General features: G+C 51.3%; 2 protein-coding genes across 3 annotated transcripts; one reads left to right on the top strand and one right to left on the bottom strand.

Moving 5' to 3' along the window:
• Positions 1–473: 473 nt before the first annotated feature.
• Positions 474–2,504, bottom strand: LOC130118271 (apolipoprotein A-IV-like). Its single transcript, XM_056286677.1, has 4 exons — positions 2,472–2,504; positions 2,296–2,349; positions 1,913–2,063; positions 474–1,352 (listed from the first exon to the last, which is right to left on the bottom strand). Exons 2-4 carry the CDS (start codon positions 2,333–2,335, stop codon positions 776–778), a joined length of 768 nt encoding a protein of 255 aa, XP_056142652.1. The 5' UTR covers positions 2,336–2,349; positions 2,472–2,504; the 3' UTR covers positions 474–775.
• A 3,192-nt stretch (positions 2,505–5,696) lies between these two features.
• LOC130118263 (apolipoprotein A-IV-like) lies at positions 5,697–7,313 on the top strand. 2 transcript variants are annotated; one of them, XM_056286667.1, is made up of 4 exons: positions 5,697–5,746; positions 5,839–5,893; positions 6,025–6,175; positions 6,519–7,313. In XM_056286667.1, the coding sequence occupies exons 2-4, from the start codon at positions 5,854–5,856 to the stop codon at positions 7,093–7,095; spliced, it is 768 nt and encodes a 255-aa protein (XP_056142642.1). In that variant the 5' UTR covers positions 5,697–5,746; positions 5,839–5,853; the 3' UTR covers positions 7,096–7,313. The 2 variants fall into 2 exon arrangements, with proteins under 2 accessions (XP_056142642.1, XP_056142643.1); XM_056286668.1 differs by lacking the exon at positions 5,697–5,746 and having other exon boundaries at positions 5,757–5,893.
• The last annotated feature ends 8,811 nt before the right edge of the window (positions 7,314–16,124 follow it).

Here is a 16,124-nt window from a genome sequence, read left to right as displayed (position 1 = left end):
CGTCTCGCACTCATCAGCTGCTAATGATGATTTGGAGATATATCGCTTATCCTGCTCTCAGGGTCGCGGGGGATGCTGGAGCCTATCCCAGCAGTCATTGGGCGGCAGGCGGGGACACACCCTGGACAGGCTGCCAGGTCATCACAGGGCCAACTCACACACACACACACACACACATTTACACCAAAGGACAATTCAGTATGGCCGATTCATCCGACCTACAGGTCTTTGGTCTGTGGGAGGAAACCGGAGCACCCGGTTCCCAAATCCGTCGGTTCATTCATCCACTCCAACAGCACCAAGAGAACACACCGAGGTGCAGCAATGTCTCGCTCAAAAACGAAATAACCAAAAACACATCCCCAAAAATTACACTTACGGAAAACACACAACAGAGCCAGTCAGTATCAGCATGAAAATATTGTTGGCCGAAGGTTAGGAAACAGAACAGTCGTGATTCCGCTTTTTTTTTTTACAGGTTTATTTTTCCTTTATATTTCCTTATAATTTTTTAAAAAAAGGTTACAATCATACTAAACAGCGCAAGGTAAAAGCAATCAAAGTATGTACAAGTTTGATAAGTGCAAAGGTTGGCATTGCATTTCCTCCCCCTTGCACAAAACAATAAATAACTATGTGGTAGGCATGCGCCCTGTTTAAATTGGTTTATGGTAGAGTTCAGGGTAACACACGACTACTTCATATGTTTCACTGGGTTCAGCAGAGGTAGACCAAGCAAGGCCCGTGTGTCAGGCGATATACTTGATGGCTGACTTTAATTGGCGTTGACATAAGATTGGTAGAGGGACGTGAGCTGGGCCTGGAGGTCCTGGGCGTAGGGGTCCAGCTTTTCCCTCAGGTCCTCGGCGTATGGCGCCACCATCTGCTTCATCTGTTTGGCTGTTTGGGTCAGCTCAATCTGAACCTTTTCGGCCATGGGTGTGACGCGCCTCTGGAAGTCCTGCAGGTGGAAGTCTACTCTCTCCTTCAGCTCCTCTGTGTAGGGGCCCAGCTGAGTCTGCAGTTCCTGGACACTCTGCTCCAGGCTGCTCCTCAACTCCTCGCTCTTCTGGACCAAGGTGGTCTTCAGGGTCTCTGAGTCCAGGGACTCTGCATAGGGGGCCAGCTCCTGTTTGAGCTGCTCCACCCTCTGCTGGATCTGGCTCCTCATCTCCTCAGCATAAGGCTCCAGTTTGCCCTTGACAGTGCTCAGGTCCTGGCTCAGACGCTCCCTCAGCACCTCTGCCTCCTGGCTAATCTTGGCCACGAGGTCCTGGGCCAGTGGGGGGAGCTGGTCCTGCAGAGTGACTGCATACTGGCTAGCCACGTCAGCGCTCTGCGTGAGACGGGCACTTGAAGAGTGGGAGACATGAGACCAAATGTGAAAAAAACTGACAACTGACTGATCAACTGTTTGGTCAATTTCTTTAAATTCTGTACACTGCCGTGCTGTTCAAATGCCAGTGTTCAACAATGTCCAACTTATATCCATCACAGGTCCTCAGAGTTGGTCAGTTTAATTGGCCAGGTATGACTGCATACAAGGAATTGTACTTGGTACAGTGCTCTCAGTTACACATAGATATGTGTGTACAGCAAGATGAGATACGTGTTAATTAAGCCAAGTTAAGAAAGAGGTCGGGATGTCAAAAGTAAATACAGTGGGAAATGAGTATTCAAGGTATTTAAGGCTATGATGAGACCAGTAACTTTGAGGCAGGAAGCATGCAGTGTTGCACTGAAGTAAATGATGCACAGATCCTAGAATTATTACTGCACAGATCCTGTTTCATAGGGGGGTTTTTTTGCACAAGAGTAGAGGAGCACATATGATGAAAGTGAATACGGCATGGTATTATCGGATAATGACCTAAACAGGTCATGCCACTGGTCAAACTTTCACATGACTCACTTGACTTCCTGTCCAAGTTGCGATTTCCTGATCATCTGGAGAGTGTCATCAGCCGTTTGGGTTGCTTTGGCCACATAGTCCCAGAATGCATCGGTCAGCACCTCCAGCTGCGGCTTGGGCTCATCGGCATAGAAGAGGTTGGCATGGCAACCTGTTTAATATGGAGAGAATATTAGATATAAGTTTAAGGAGTAGCACGGATGTTCAGACACTGACGGTGCTTCTTCTCAAATTTCCATTGGTCAAAGAAACCATGGTGCTGTTTTTTTTTTTGTTAAAGTGGTGGATCAAACCTCAAGTTTGGTTATGTACTTTTATATCATGATCTGAAAGTTCACCATAGGCAAACTAGCCATTGCATCTGTAAAAGAAATGCTGCTTACCAGACAGTGCAATGAATGCAAGAACCACGAGCACCTTCATGATGGCGTCAATTGCTGAAAAAACAGACCAAGCACAGTTCAGGTTAGTGTCGAAAGCCGCACCCCAAATCCCCCAAAACAGGGTCGATCCTTTGGAGTCTCTGCAGTTTATTTTGAATGCTCAGAGTAAATCTCACCTGGTTTGCTCTTCTTCTTCTTGTCTCTTCTGAGAGTTCAGTGTGGCTGCGTTGGGACGGTGCTTTGCCGTATATATACATACTGTGGCCGGATGAGAGTTGTGGCAATGGGCCCAAAGTCCAGGAGTTACTGCCATGCTGTCACTACCGGTTTCTCCTGCCACTTGCATCACATGACAGCTTGGGCTTTGCAATGGACAGAGACGTAAACAATGACGCACACAGACAAACGTCTTTGACTGAATTTTGTGCCGCTTTTAGGAATGCCTTGAAAACAAAGAGGTTTTTGCCCCACAGTCACACCAATGCTGCTTTAACTACCGTTTGCCGACTATTTCTAAACTCTGAAGGAGGTATTTGGGGGACAGCAATTAAGCGCGTCAACGTTGGTTTATTACTCACAGCCCTGCAGATAACTGCGGATAACTGTCATGCTCACACTTGCGGACTTTGTAATAGGGTCACGCAGTTCCCAGATGGCAAATCTGCTGTGGCCTGGACCCGTCCCACACCCGACCCTTTCATCCGGCCCACATTCCATGTGGAATGATGGCATCTGGCTGGTCCACTCCTGTTTGCCAGATCTGGGCCAGAACCAAGCCATAGCAATGCTGCATGTGCCACATATTTGCCAAAGGTGGCCCATATTTGTTTTGGGATATTTGGGCCATATTCACCATTTACCACACGGGCCACTTCAGGGTCACATCCAGATCACATGTTGCCCAGAGCACCGCGTCTTTGCCAAAAAAAGGCCCACATTTGATTTGGCATATTTGCTGTCATACATGTGGGCCACTTCAGGCTCACATCCATGTTGTCAGGGCCAGAAGAAGGCCGCCAGTGCCGCATCACTGCCTGAAGTGGCCCACATCCGGATGCTCTCTGGGGTATGAAAGAAATGGCATACAGGAATGAAACATATCAAATCTCAAGGCCAAGACACAACAACTTCACTCTGAAAGAATAAGAACGACAACCAGAACTTTTTTTTCTTTTTTTTGCAAATTTATTTCACATCCTCAAACAGACTTTGAATCATTTTATGATCACGCTCTTTCTGGCTTGACACATGAACTGATATTTGTAGGCACTTGATGACGTAACAGATTGAAAGGAGTTAATACTCAGTTTGAGAGTCATACTGTTTATTTCATTCACTTTGAATTGCAGACCCAGAAACTGTTCATTATGTTTGTACATACAGGGAATTTGACTGGATTCACATTACCAAGATGACACATTGCAAAGTAGGGCACCTCAGACAAGGATATCTCAGCTAATGACTAAAATCAATATTTAAAATAGTAAAAGCAAGAGAAACATCCATTTACACCTTACAGTATTTAACCAATATTAACAATGAAAGAGAATCTATGAACGAGAATATATGAAGTGCTTTACACTTTGGCTGGTGCAATTGATAGGTGTGTGTGTGTGTGTGTGTGTGTGTGTGTGTGTGTGTGTGTGTGTGTGTGTGTGTGTGTGTATATATATATATATATATATTATCTTCCCTACAGGATATATATACATATATACATACATATACGTATATATATTTATTTATAATATAGCCATCCATCCATTATCGGAACCGCTTATCCTGCTCTCAGAGATGCTGGAGCCTATCCCAGCAGTCATTGGGTGGCAGGCGGGAAGACACCCTGGACAGGCGCCAGGCCATCACACCACACCACACCACACCACCACCACACACACACACACACACACACACACACACACACACACACACATTCACACCTAGGGGCAATTTAGTACGGCCGATTCACCTGACCTACATGTCTTTGGACTGTGGGAGGAAACCGGAGCCCCCGGAGGAAACCCACACAGACGTGGGGAGAACATGCAGAGGACGACCCGGGACGTCCCCCTTGGTTGGACTACCCCGGGACTCGAACCCAGGACCTTCTTGCTATGAGGCGACCGCGCTAACCACTGCGCCACTTTGCCACTGTCCTATAATAATTTATTATAAATATATATATTATATATATACATAATTCATAATTATATATTTATAGTATATATAATATATATGTGTGTGTGTGCACTCTACCAATGTATATCCTCTGCTGAGACCCTTTAAACGTGGTCCTCCCTGTGTAAATATGGTCTGATCATCTGACGTAACCATTTCCAAATCAAAGACTTGCACGCTGCGTGTCACGGGCAGGACTTCAGAGGCAGGGCGTACGGATCTCCCCATAGTGACGGTGTTCACTGATACAAACCGAAGGGCTGTAGTAGTCTGATATACTGGCATTCTTGAAGATCGAATTAAACAATGTCCGCAGGGCAACACTCGGACTCCCGCTTTAGTGTCGAGCAACAGTCTCCAAAAGCGCGGTAAACAAATGTGCCAGTCGTCTAAAATAAAAGCCGTTTTCCGTCCCATCTGAACTGTGCTGAACCCCGGTCTGACGCATTGGGCACTTTGTGCTGCACGGGCTGATGGTGCACAGGTCACTGCTGATGGCCAGACTGTTGACTCACAGAGGGAGAGTTGAACATTGACATCACACCGAAACTAAAACCTTCCCCATTAATACGACTTGTGCTGACATTCACCTGTGCAACAATAAACCAACAAAGACCATAAACCGGCCTATATCTGATCGACGCTTGCTATCAAGAAAGGCTGAATTAAGGTTCTGTCTGTCTGTGTCTGTCTGTCTGGGGGACAGATATATTATTTGCTGAGAAAAGACTGGCTATTGCTCAGTGATCCCATGCAGGTTAGGAATGACAAGCTCCGTGAATGTGGCCTTGAATGAACCCTCTCCCCCACAAGCAGCCCTGCAGACTGCTGACTGTGGCTAGTGGTGATGTCTGCAGCTGTGACACCACCCAACCCAGCCAGGTCGTGTAAAACACAGCACAAAAACCACTTCTGGATCAGATATAGCTGTTGCATAAATGAGACAAAGGGAGAGGCTGCACTGAATACCGAGCAAGGCGTGTCTGACAGTGTGAGATATCATGCATATATATATATATATATATATATATATATATATGTGTTTGTGTATACACCGTGTGAGCAATCACATGTTCAAATGTGAGTACGTGGATGTCTGACTTCATGGAAGAGCTGTCGCTGAGGATCGCAGTGCATGGGCACGGTGACAGCGAGGCACCAGTCCCTGAACTTTGGGTTTATTACTCCCTGCCTAACTATATAAGCCGGCACAGCACCTCTGGCTTAACACACCCACTGCTGAGCGAACTCGCAGACGCACGGATAATCTCAGGTGAGGTAGAGGGAAAATAAGGAATCTCTTTAACTTGACAAATACTGCATGGAGAGCGTGCCGTGCTAAAGTGTCCCCTTTCTCGTCTCCAGCTAAATCGTACAGCTATGAAGGTCCTTGCGGTTCTCGCCCTGGCTGTCTTCGCCGGTGAGTATTACGACGATCATTTGTGACGTTAAAAGAAATATGCTGTGTACCCGGGACACCTTGGGTTAAGGCTGGCTAAAGGTTGAAGGTGCTCCGGGGTGAATCTCAAAGCGGACTTGTGCTGCCAACAGGCTGCCATGCCAACCTCTTCTACGCCGACGAGCCCAAGCCACAGCTGGAGGTGCTGACCGATGCATTCTGGGACTATGTGGCCAAAGCAACTCGAACAGCTGATGACACTCTCCAGATGATCAAGAAATCTCAACTTGGACAGGAAGTGAAGTGAGTCACATGATAGTTGAACACGCTGTGACTTAGTAGCTGGTCTCATTACGGTCTACTTATTCTAAGAAGAATCTACTTCTTAGGTTCTAACCTCATGCATCATTTTTGCTGAGTTTCCACTTCTCTCGTCTTACTGTGTACATGCATACACGTGTAACAGAGAACTGTGCACTGAGTAAAATTCCACAGTGTTATTTGACCAATTAATTTGACTCTGACTCTGATCATCCATGATTGATATATGCTGAAAACATTGATATTTAAACAGCAATGGCAAATGACCCAAGAGTTTATCATTTGTGTCATATTTTGTCTCACTTTGTCTCTCTTTCATATCCAGTGCCCGTCTCATGCAGAGCGCTGACGTGGCTAGCCAGTATGCAGTCACTCTGCAGGACCAGCTCCCCCCACTGGCCCAGGACCTCGTGGCCAAGATTAGCCAGGAGGCAGAGGTGCTGAGGGAGCGTCTGAGCCAGGACCTGAGCACTGTCAAGGGTAAACTGCAGCCTTATGCTGAGGAGCTGAGGAGCCAGATCCAGCAGAGGGTGGAGCAGCTCAAACAGGAGCTGGCCCCCTATGCAGAGTCCCTGGACTCAGAGGCCCTGAAGATCGCCCTGGTCCAGAAGAGTGAGGAGCTGAGGCTCACCCTGGAGCAGAGGATCCAGGAACTGCAGACTCAGCTGGGCCCCTACACAGAGGAGCTGAAGCAGAGAGTAGACCCCCACCTGCAGGACTTCCAGAGGAGCGTCACCCCCATGGTGGATAAGGTCCAGGTTGAGCTGACCCAAAGAGCCGAACAGATGAAGCAGATGGTGGCGCCATACGCCGAGGACCTGAGGGAAAAGCTGGACCCCTACGCCCAGGACCTCCAGGCCCAGCTCCTTGCCCTCTATCAGTCTTTCACCAATACCAACTAAACAACTTCAACCTTCCCTTCACATTGAACAAACCATCCTGGCCAAGATCTCTCTCCCGACTCAGGCACGTGCCCCTACTGTCAAGAAAATGGCCGAACGCTCATAAGTTTGAAAAATTCAAGATGTCATTGGGTTTACTTTTGTACATATAGGTTATGTCAGTGACGGTGCTTTCTCTGCTTTGTTAACGTTCTAAATTATGAAAATAAAAACAAAAGCCAAACATAATCTGGAGAGCTTGATGTTTTTTTTTTCTTTACCTTTTTTGTCAATAAAACTTGAGTGAGTGTCACACCCAATAGACCTCTGAAGTGTTCAGGGGCGCCCGGGTAGCGTAGCGGTCTATCCCGTTGCCTACCAACACGGGGATCGCCGGTTCGAATCCCCGTGTGACCTGCGGGTGGGAAGCCGGATATGTGCCCTGGTCGCTGCACTAGCGCCTCCTCTGGTCGGTGGGTCGGGGCGCCTGTTCAGGGGGGGAGGGGGAATAGCGTGACCCTCCCTCGCGCTACATCCCCCTGGCGAAACTCCTCCCTGTCAGGTGAAAAGGAACGGCTGGCGACTCCACAGCCGGAGGAGGCACGCGGTAGTCTGCAGCCCTCCCCGGATCGGCAGAGGGGGTGGGGCAACGAAGAGCGGGGGTAATTGGCCAGGTACAATTAGGGAGAAAAGGGGTGAAAAATCCAAAAAAAAAAAAAAAAAGAAGTGCCGTTATCATTCTGAGGCTCTCGGACAACATCCGGGTCCACGTAGTTTACACCTGCGGCTCAGATGAACAGGGAATTCTGGGATGTCGCCTGTCACTCACTCGGCTTTTAAAACGACACGACGAGGTTATTGTCGGGTCCTGCAAGTGTTTATCTTGTGACGCCGCTAGGGGGCACTGCTGCATAATGAACCGAGTGTTTTACGTTAATCCAGTGAGAAGAAGAGAACACAAGATGGCGGCTACGCGTGTAGCGTTGGACGCTTATCGAGCTCAGTAAACCTTTTCTTAACGTTACCTGCTGTCGGCGTTGAAATCTACTACGATACCGCAGTTATTACGTATTTTGACACGGCGGTGTTTTTTTTTTTTTAGGAAGTGTTTCGCCAACAACCGTTGGGCGGATGTTGCGTCACCTGGCTGCGAGAGCACGTGCCGCCGGTAGACGTTGTAGAACCTGATAATGTAATAAATCCCCGATAATGTAATAACCCTGATAATGTAATAAATCCCCTGATAATGTAATAACCCTGATAATGTAATAAATCTCCGACAATGTAATAACCCTGATAATGTAATAAAAAATGCACTTGAGGCCATTGAAAATGCAATAAAACCTGATAATGTAATAACCCTGATAAGGTAATAAATCCCTGATAATGTAATAACCCTGATAATGTAATAAAAATGCCCTTGAGGCCACTGAAAATGCAATAAAACATGGTAATGTAATAACCCCTGATAATGTAATAAATCCCCGATAATGTAATAACCCTGATCATGTAATAAACAATGCACTTGAGGCCATTGAAAATGCAATAAAACCTGATAATGTAATATCCCTGATAATGTAATAAATCCTGATAATGTAATAACCCTGATAATGTAATAAATCCCTGATAATGTAATAACCCTGATAATGTAATAACCCTGATAATGTAATAAAAATGCACTTGAGGCCATTGAAAATGCAATAAAACCTGATAATGTAATAACTTCCTGATAATGTAATAAAATGATCCAACTGAGAAAAAACGTGTGGAAGTAGCTTGGAGGTCGCTTTGAGGAAGAGTAGAGCATTCATGCACGTCCAACTTTGACCTGTCGGTGGCGCTAGACCTCTCGAGCTTGCGTTGCTTAAACAGTATCACCACTTGAATCCATTTATGGGTGGTCTGCTGTTAAATTGTTACAATATTGGGGAATTATTACATTATCAGGGCCAGGGAAATGAAGGCTAACCTGATAATGTAACAACGTAACACATTATTACATTATTGGTAAAATTGTATTACATTATTGGGAAATGCACTTTATTACATATCAGGAAGTTATTACATTATCAGGTTTTATTGCATTTTCAATGGACTCAAGAGCAGATTTTTATTACATTATCGGGGTTATTACATTATTGGGAATTTATTACATTATCAGGTTCTACAGACATCAGAAGCATTATGCTAAACTATCACTGGCAGAGAGAGAGAGACAGACAGACAGACTTTTTTTGACTTTTAACAATACTTTAATAAAAATTACAATAAAGTTACAACACAAAGACCAGCATGGTCAGTAACATCAGAGTCCAGAAACTAAATCATCTCAGGACGCTCCCCAAGATATCAGCTCATCATCCACAACACAGCGAAGCACATTTTTATAACACCACACGCTGCAACTTCCCAGATCATCCATCAGTTTAAAGTAGAGAGAGAGAGAGAGAGAGAGAGAGAGAGAGAGAGAGAGAGAGAGAGAGAGAGAGAGAGAGAGAGAGAGATAGAGAGAGAACTTGTATGATGTTGGGCGGCACGGTGGCGCAGTGGTTAGTGCGGTCGCCTCACAGCAAGAAGGTCCCGGGGGGGGGGGGGGTCGTCCCAGGTGGTCCTCTGTGTGGAGTTTGCATGTTCTCCCCATGTCTGCAGTGGGTTTCCTCCGGGGGCTCCGGTTTCCTCCCGCAGTCCAAAGACGTGTAGGGCAGGTGAATCGGCCATACTGGGTGTGTGTGTGTGTGTGTGTGTGTGTGTGTGTGGGCCCTGTGTGATGGCCTGGCAGCCTGTCCAGGGTGTCTCCCCGCCTGCCCCCCAGTGCCTGCTGGGATAGGCTCCAGCATCCCCGCCACCCTGAGAGCAGGATAAGCGGTTCGGATAATGGCTGGCTGGATGACATAGTATATTCAGCATGTTATTATTCACATGTGTGAACAATGAAACCTGCAGAAATCCCAAGATATCCCAGTGACTCCGGCTTGATAAAAGAAAATATGCATATACTGTAACACCTTTTATTGGTCTCTATCAAATGTGGTGTGAGCCTCCACTTGTTACCGGACTCGCCCTTCTTGAATTGGTTTTGTGGGAACCCCGACGACACGTTTCTCTCGTGAGCACTTCAGAGGTGTGCGGCACAGAGGAAACCGGCCTCATAGTGAGGGGACATCCTGATACGGGACTTTCACTAACTTTAAGGGCAACTTAATAGTCCTACCAAAGATCGACCGGCGCCCGGTGAGCATCCGCGGCCCGTTGACGCGACGACGGCTGCACCGAGTCGGACGCGGAAGCATCTCGGCTGCGACGCAGGCCGGTGTCCCACCGCCGCGGCTTCCGGACGACTTGTTTTTCCGGTAACTTCAGGTTATCGCAGGAGAGAGCTTGCTTTTCATTGCACACCACAACCCACGGCGAGCACAGCCTGTCTTCAGTATCAGTATCTGGCTGCAGAATCTCGTCCCCCCCCTTGCCACAGCCCCGTGAGCGCCAACAGCTGGTACAGATGGGATGGGGGGACGGGGGCGGGGGGGGGGGCAGGGGCATGTCCGGATTTGTCTCGGCATGCCTGGCAGTTCATAACAATCACCTCCTTCATCCAACCTCTTTCTCCCTCTGCTCCCTTTTTGCTAGCTCCATCCCTCCTGCCAGATCTCTCCCACGCTGGGAACAAACAACATTCCTCCGCTCTGCCCCCCGACTGTCTGCGGCGCCTGCAAAGCAGCCCCGCCACTTTCTGTTTTGCCTCGGTTATCAGGAGGCGGCGGTCCACCGTCTCTCGTAGTTTCGCCACGAGTGTCTTAGTTCACCTTTCCTCCTGTTTTTAGTGCTGAATGTGGCGATGAGCTTAAATGCCAACCAAAGCCGCAACAACAACAACATCGCTCACCTGCCATGGTTGTGCGTTTGCAGCGGGTTTATAGGAAACCGTTACACAATGCTTCATCACTTAGATCCTCTACATGTCTGCAGGTGCATAACTACCCCCCCCCCCAAGGGAACAGTTCACCAAAAGTGGCACAATTTTTCCTCTTATTTATCCGGTTGGAACTGAATTAAGTACTCTAACAGGGGTAATCATTAACACTTTGCACATTTAACATTTACTGAACGCTCTTTTCCATGTGGTGGCAGGTCAGGGGCAAAGAAGAAGAAGAAGAAGAAAGGTCAAAGTGTCTAATTATGGTGAGGGCTGAGCTGAATGAGATGCCGTCCTTTACGTGCCTGCAACAGCTACGTTTCCTGCCGAAGTGCCCTTTAGCAAGACACAGAACCCGGGCGTCCGGGTAGCGTAGCGGTCTACACGGGGGGATCGCCGGTTCGAATCCCCGCGTTACCTCCGGCTTGGTCGGGCCTCCCTACAGACACCAATGGCCGCGTCTGCGGGTGGGGCGCCGGATGTGGGTGTGTGTCCTGGTCGCTGCACTAGCGCCTCCCCTAGTCGGTTGGGGCGCCTGTTCGGGGTGTGATCCTCCCACGTGCTACGCCCCCCCCCCCCCGGTGAAACTCCTCACTGTCAGGTGAAAAGCAGCGGCTGGCGACTCCACATGTATCAGAGGTGGCTAGTCTGCAGCCCTCCCCGGATCGGCAGAGGGGGTGGAGCAGTGACTGAGATGGCTTGGAAGAGCGGGGTAATTGGCCAAGTACAATTGGGGAGGAAAAGGGGGGAGACTGGAAAAAAAAAAGACACAGAGCCCATACCTGTGAACCTGTTGGTCTGGATGAGATGACAGTCAGCTGTGGGACTACAGTGTCAAGGTCAGATACAGTACGGGGGGCCGAGTACTATGCTGCAGGACATCCATCCAGCCACTATCTGGACCGCTTATCCTGCTCTCAGGGTGGCGGGGATGCTGGAGCCTATCCCAGCAGTCACGGGCGGCAGGCCGGGAGACACCCTGGACAGACCACCAGACCATCACACAGGGCCCACACACACACACACACACACACACACACACACACACACACATATTCATACCAAGAGACAATTTAGTACGGCTGAGTCACCTGACCTACATGTCTTTGGACTGTGGGAGGAAACCCCCGCAGACACGGGGAGAACATGCAAACTCCACACAGAGGACGACCCGGGACGACCCCCAAGGTTGGACTACCCCGGGGCTCGAACCCAGCACCTTCATGCTGTGAGGCGACCGCACTAACCACTGCGCCACCGTGCCGTCCCATACAATGACTGATATGCTACAGGACAATTCGACTCAAAATGGCTGCTGATGGCCATGCATTAAGAAGTTGCACTTGTTCAACCCTTCGGCGACAGAACGACCGGTTCTTCCCAGCAGACAGCCATGTCACCCTTTGTTTGGAGCAGCCACACATGGCTTTCGCTTTACCCCGCCGGTGAGTCAGAACCAGATGACTGTGGAAAGGCTGCCAAACAAGTGCAGGAAAAACACGGCACCGTGAAGTAAAAATCACAGTAGATTTAGTCAGGCAACCTTTCACCCAGAAGCGCCAACTGTAGTAACCTCACTGACTCACGTAGGTGGAGGGGTGCCAGCGGGGCTTTCTTCACGCACAGACGCGGCAACAGGGAAGGAAAAGAAGAAGAAAATCCGGCTCCATCCGAGCATGAGGTCATGCAGCTGACCCCTTCCCGGTCAGACATGACTGCATGTTGACCCGCAGTGGTCCGAAAGAGGAAGAGGCGGTGTTCTGCACAACCACATCTGTCTGTCCGTCAGCTCTTTTACTGTATCGCCGCGGGGTTCGTCTCGCTGCTTGTTCTTTCACTTCTCTTTCGGCGTCTGCTCGTGTCTACCTTCTCGGGTTTGAGGCCTGTGGTCACTAGATCAGGCAACATGTAGGCAGGATTTACACACTGCTGCCAGAGTAAACGTGAGCCGAGACCAAGGCCGTGATCCTGATCCACGCCGCTGCACAAGGCCGTGATCCTGATCCATGCCGCTGCACAAGGCCGTGATCCTGATCCACGCCGCTGCACAAAGCTGTGATCCTGATCCACGCCGCTGCACAAGGCCGTGATCCTGATCCAAGCCGCTGCACAAGGCCGTGATCCTGATCCACGCCGCTGCACAAGGCCGTGATCCTGGTCCACGCCGCTGCACAAGGCCATGATCCTGATCCACGCCGCTGCACAAGGCCGTGATCCTGATCCACGCCGCTGCACAAGGCCGTGATCCTGATCCACGCCGCTGCACAAGGCCGTGATCCTGATCCACGCCGCTGCACAAGGCTGTGATCCTGATCCACGCCGCTGCACAAGGCCGTGATCCTGGTCCACGCCGCTACACAAGGCCGTGATCCTGAGATCCACGCCGCTGCACAAGGCCGTGATCCTGATCCACGCCGCTGCACAAGGCCGTGATCCTGATCCACGCCGCTGCACAAGGCCGTGATCCTGATCCACGCCGCTGCACAAGGCTGTGATCCTGATCCACGCCGCTGCACAAGGCCGTGATCCTGGTCCACGCCGCTACACAAGGCCGTGATCCTGATCCACGCCGCTGCACAAGGCTGTGATCCTGATCCACGCCGCTGCACAAGGCCGTGATCCTGAGATCCACGCCGCTGCACAAGGCCGTGATCCTGATCCACGCCGCTGCACAAGGCCGTGATCCTGATCCACGCCGCTGCACAAGGCCGTGATCCTGAGATCCACGCCGCTGCACAAGGCCGTGATCCTGAGATCCACGCCGCTGCACAAGGCCGTGATCCTGAGATCCACGCCGCTACACAAGGCCGTGATCCTGATCCACACCGCTGCACAAAGCCGTGATCCTGATCCACACCGCTGCACAAGGCCGTGATCTTGATTCACGCCACTGCACAAGGCCGTGATCCTGATCCACGCCGCTACACAAGGCCGTGATCCTGATCCACGCCGCTGCACAAGGCCGTGATCCTGATCCACGCCGCTGCACAAGGCCGTGATCCTGAGATCCACGCCGCTGCACAAGGCCGTGATCCTGATCCACGCCGCTGCACAAGGCCGTGATCCTGATCCACGCCGCTGCACAAGGCCGTGATCCTGATCCACGCCGCTGCACAAGGCCGTGATCCTGATCCACGCCACTGCACAAAGCCGTGATCCTGATCCACGCCGCTGCACAAGGCTGTGATCCTGATCCACGCCACTGCACAAGGCCGTGATCCTGAGATCCACACCGCTGCACAAGGCCGTGATCCTGATCCACGCCGCTGCACAAGGCCGTGATCCTGATCCACGCCGCTGCACAAGGCCGTGATCCTGAGATCCACGCCGCTGCACAAGGCCGTGATCCTGAGATCCACGCCTCTACACAAGGCCGTGATCCTGAGATCCACGCCGCTGCACAAGGCCGTGATCCTGAGATCCACGCCGCTGCACAAGGCTGTGATCCTGATCCACGCCGCTACACAAGGCTGTGATCCTGAGATCCACACCGCTACACAAGGCTGTGATCCTGATCCACACCGCTGCACAAGGCCATGATCCTGAGATCCATGCCTCTACACAAGGCCGTGATCCTGAGATCCACGCCGCTGCACAAAGCCGTGATCCTGATCCACGCCGCTACACAAGGCTGTGATCCTGAGATCCACACCGCTACACAAGGCTGTGATCCTGATCCACGCCACTGCACAAGGCCGTGATCCTGAGATCCACGCCGCTACACAAGGCCGTGATCCTGAGATCCACGCCGCTGCACAAGGCCGTGATCCTGAGATCCACGCCGCTGCACAAGGCCGTGATCCTGAGATCCACGCCGCTACACAAGGCCGTGATCCTGAGATCCACACCGCTACACAAGGCTGTGATCCTGATCCACGCCGCTACACAAGGCCGTGATCCTGAGATCCACGCCGCTGCACAAGGCCGTGGTCCTGAGATCCACGCCGCTACACAAGGCCGTGATCCTGATCCACACCGCTGCACAAGGCCGTGATCCTGATCCACGCCGCTGCACAAGGCCGTGATCTTGATCCACGCCACTGCACAAGGCCGTGATCCTGATCCACACCGCTGCACAAGGCCGTGATCCTGAGATCCACGCCGCTGCACAAGGCCATGATCCTGAGATCCACGCCGCTGCACAAGGCCATGATCCTGATCCACGCCGCTGCACAAGGCCATGATCCTGAGATCCACACCGCTGCACAAGTCCGTGATCCTGATCCACGCCGCTGCACAAGGCCGTGATCCTGATCCACGCCGCTGCACAAGGCCATGATCCTGATCCACGCCGCTGCACAAGGCCGTGATCCTGATCCACGCCGCTGCACAAGGCCGTGATCCTGAGATCCACACCGCTGCACAAGGCCGTGATCCTGAGATCCACGCCGCTGCACAAGGCCGTGATCCTGGTCCACGCCGCTGCACAAGGGCGTGATCCTGATCCACGCCGCTGCACAAGGCCGTGATTCTGAGATCCACGCCGCTGCACAAGGCCGTGATCCTGGTCCACGCCGCTGCACAAGGCCGTGATCCTGAGATCCATGCCGCTGCACAAGGCCGTGATCCTGATCCACACCGCTGCACAAGGCCGTGATCCTGAGATCCACGCCGCTGCACAAGGCCGTGATCCTGATCCACGCCGCTGCACAAGGCCGTGATCCTGATCCACGCCGCTGCACAAGGCCGTGATCCTGATCCACGCCGCTGCACAAGGCCGTGATCCTGATCCACGCCGCTGCACAAGGCCGTGATCCTGAGATCCACGCCGCTGCACAAGGCCGTGATCCTGAGATCCACGCCGCTGCACAAGGCCGTGATCCTGATCCACACCGCTGCACAAGGCCGTGATCCTGAGATCCACACCGCTGCACAAGGCCGTGATCCTGAGATCCACGCCGCTGCACAAGGCCGTGATCCTGGTCCACGCCGCTGCACAAGGCCGTGATCCTGAGATCCACGCCGCTGCACAAGGCCGTGATCCTGATCCACACCGCTGCACAAGGCCGTGATCCTGAGATCCACGCCGCTGCACAAGGCCGTGATCCTGATCCACGCCGCTGCACAAGGCCGTGATCCTGATCCACGCCGCTGCACAAGGCCGTGATCCTGAGATCCACGCCGCTGCACAAGGCCG

This window comes from Lampris incognitus, chromosome 9, assembly GCF_029633865.1.
Source record: "Lampris incognitus isolate fLamInc1 chromosome 9, fLamInc1.hap2, whole genome shotgun sequence".
NCBI classification, from domain to species: domain Eukaryota; kingdom Metazoa; phylum Chordata; class Actinopteri; order Lampriformes; family Lampridae; genus Lampris; species Lampris incognitus.
This window is presented reverse-complemented; position numbering and strand designations above follow the sequence as displayed.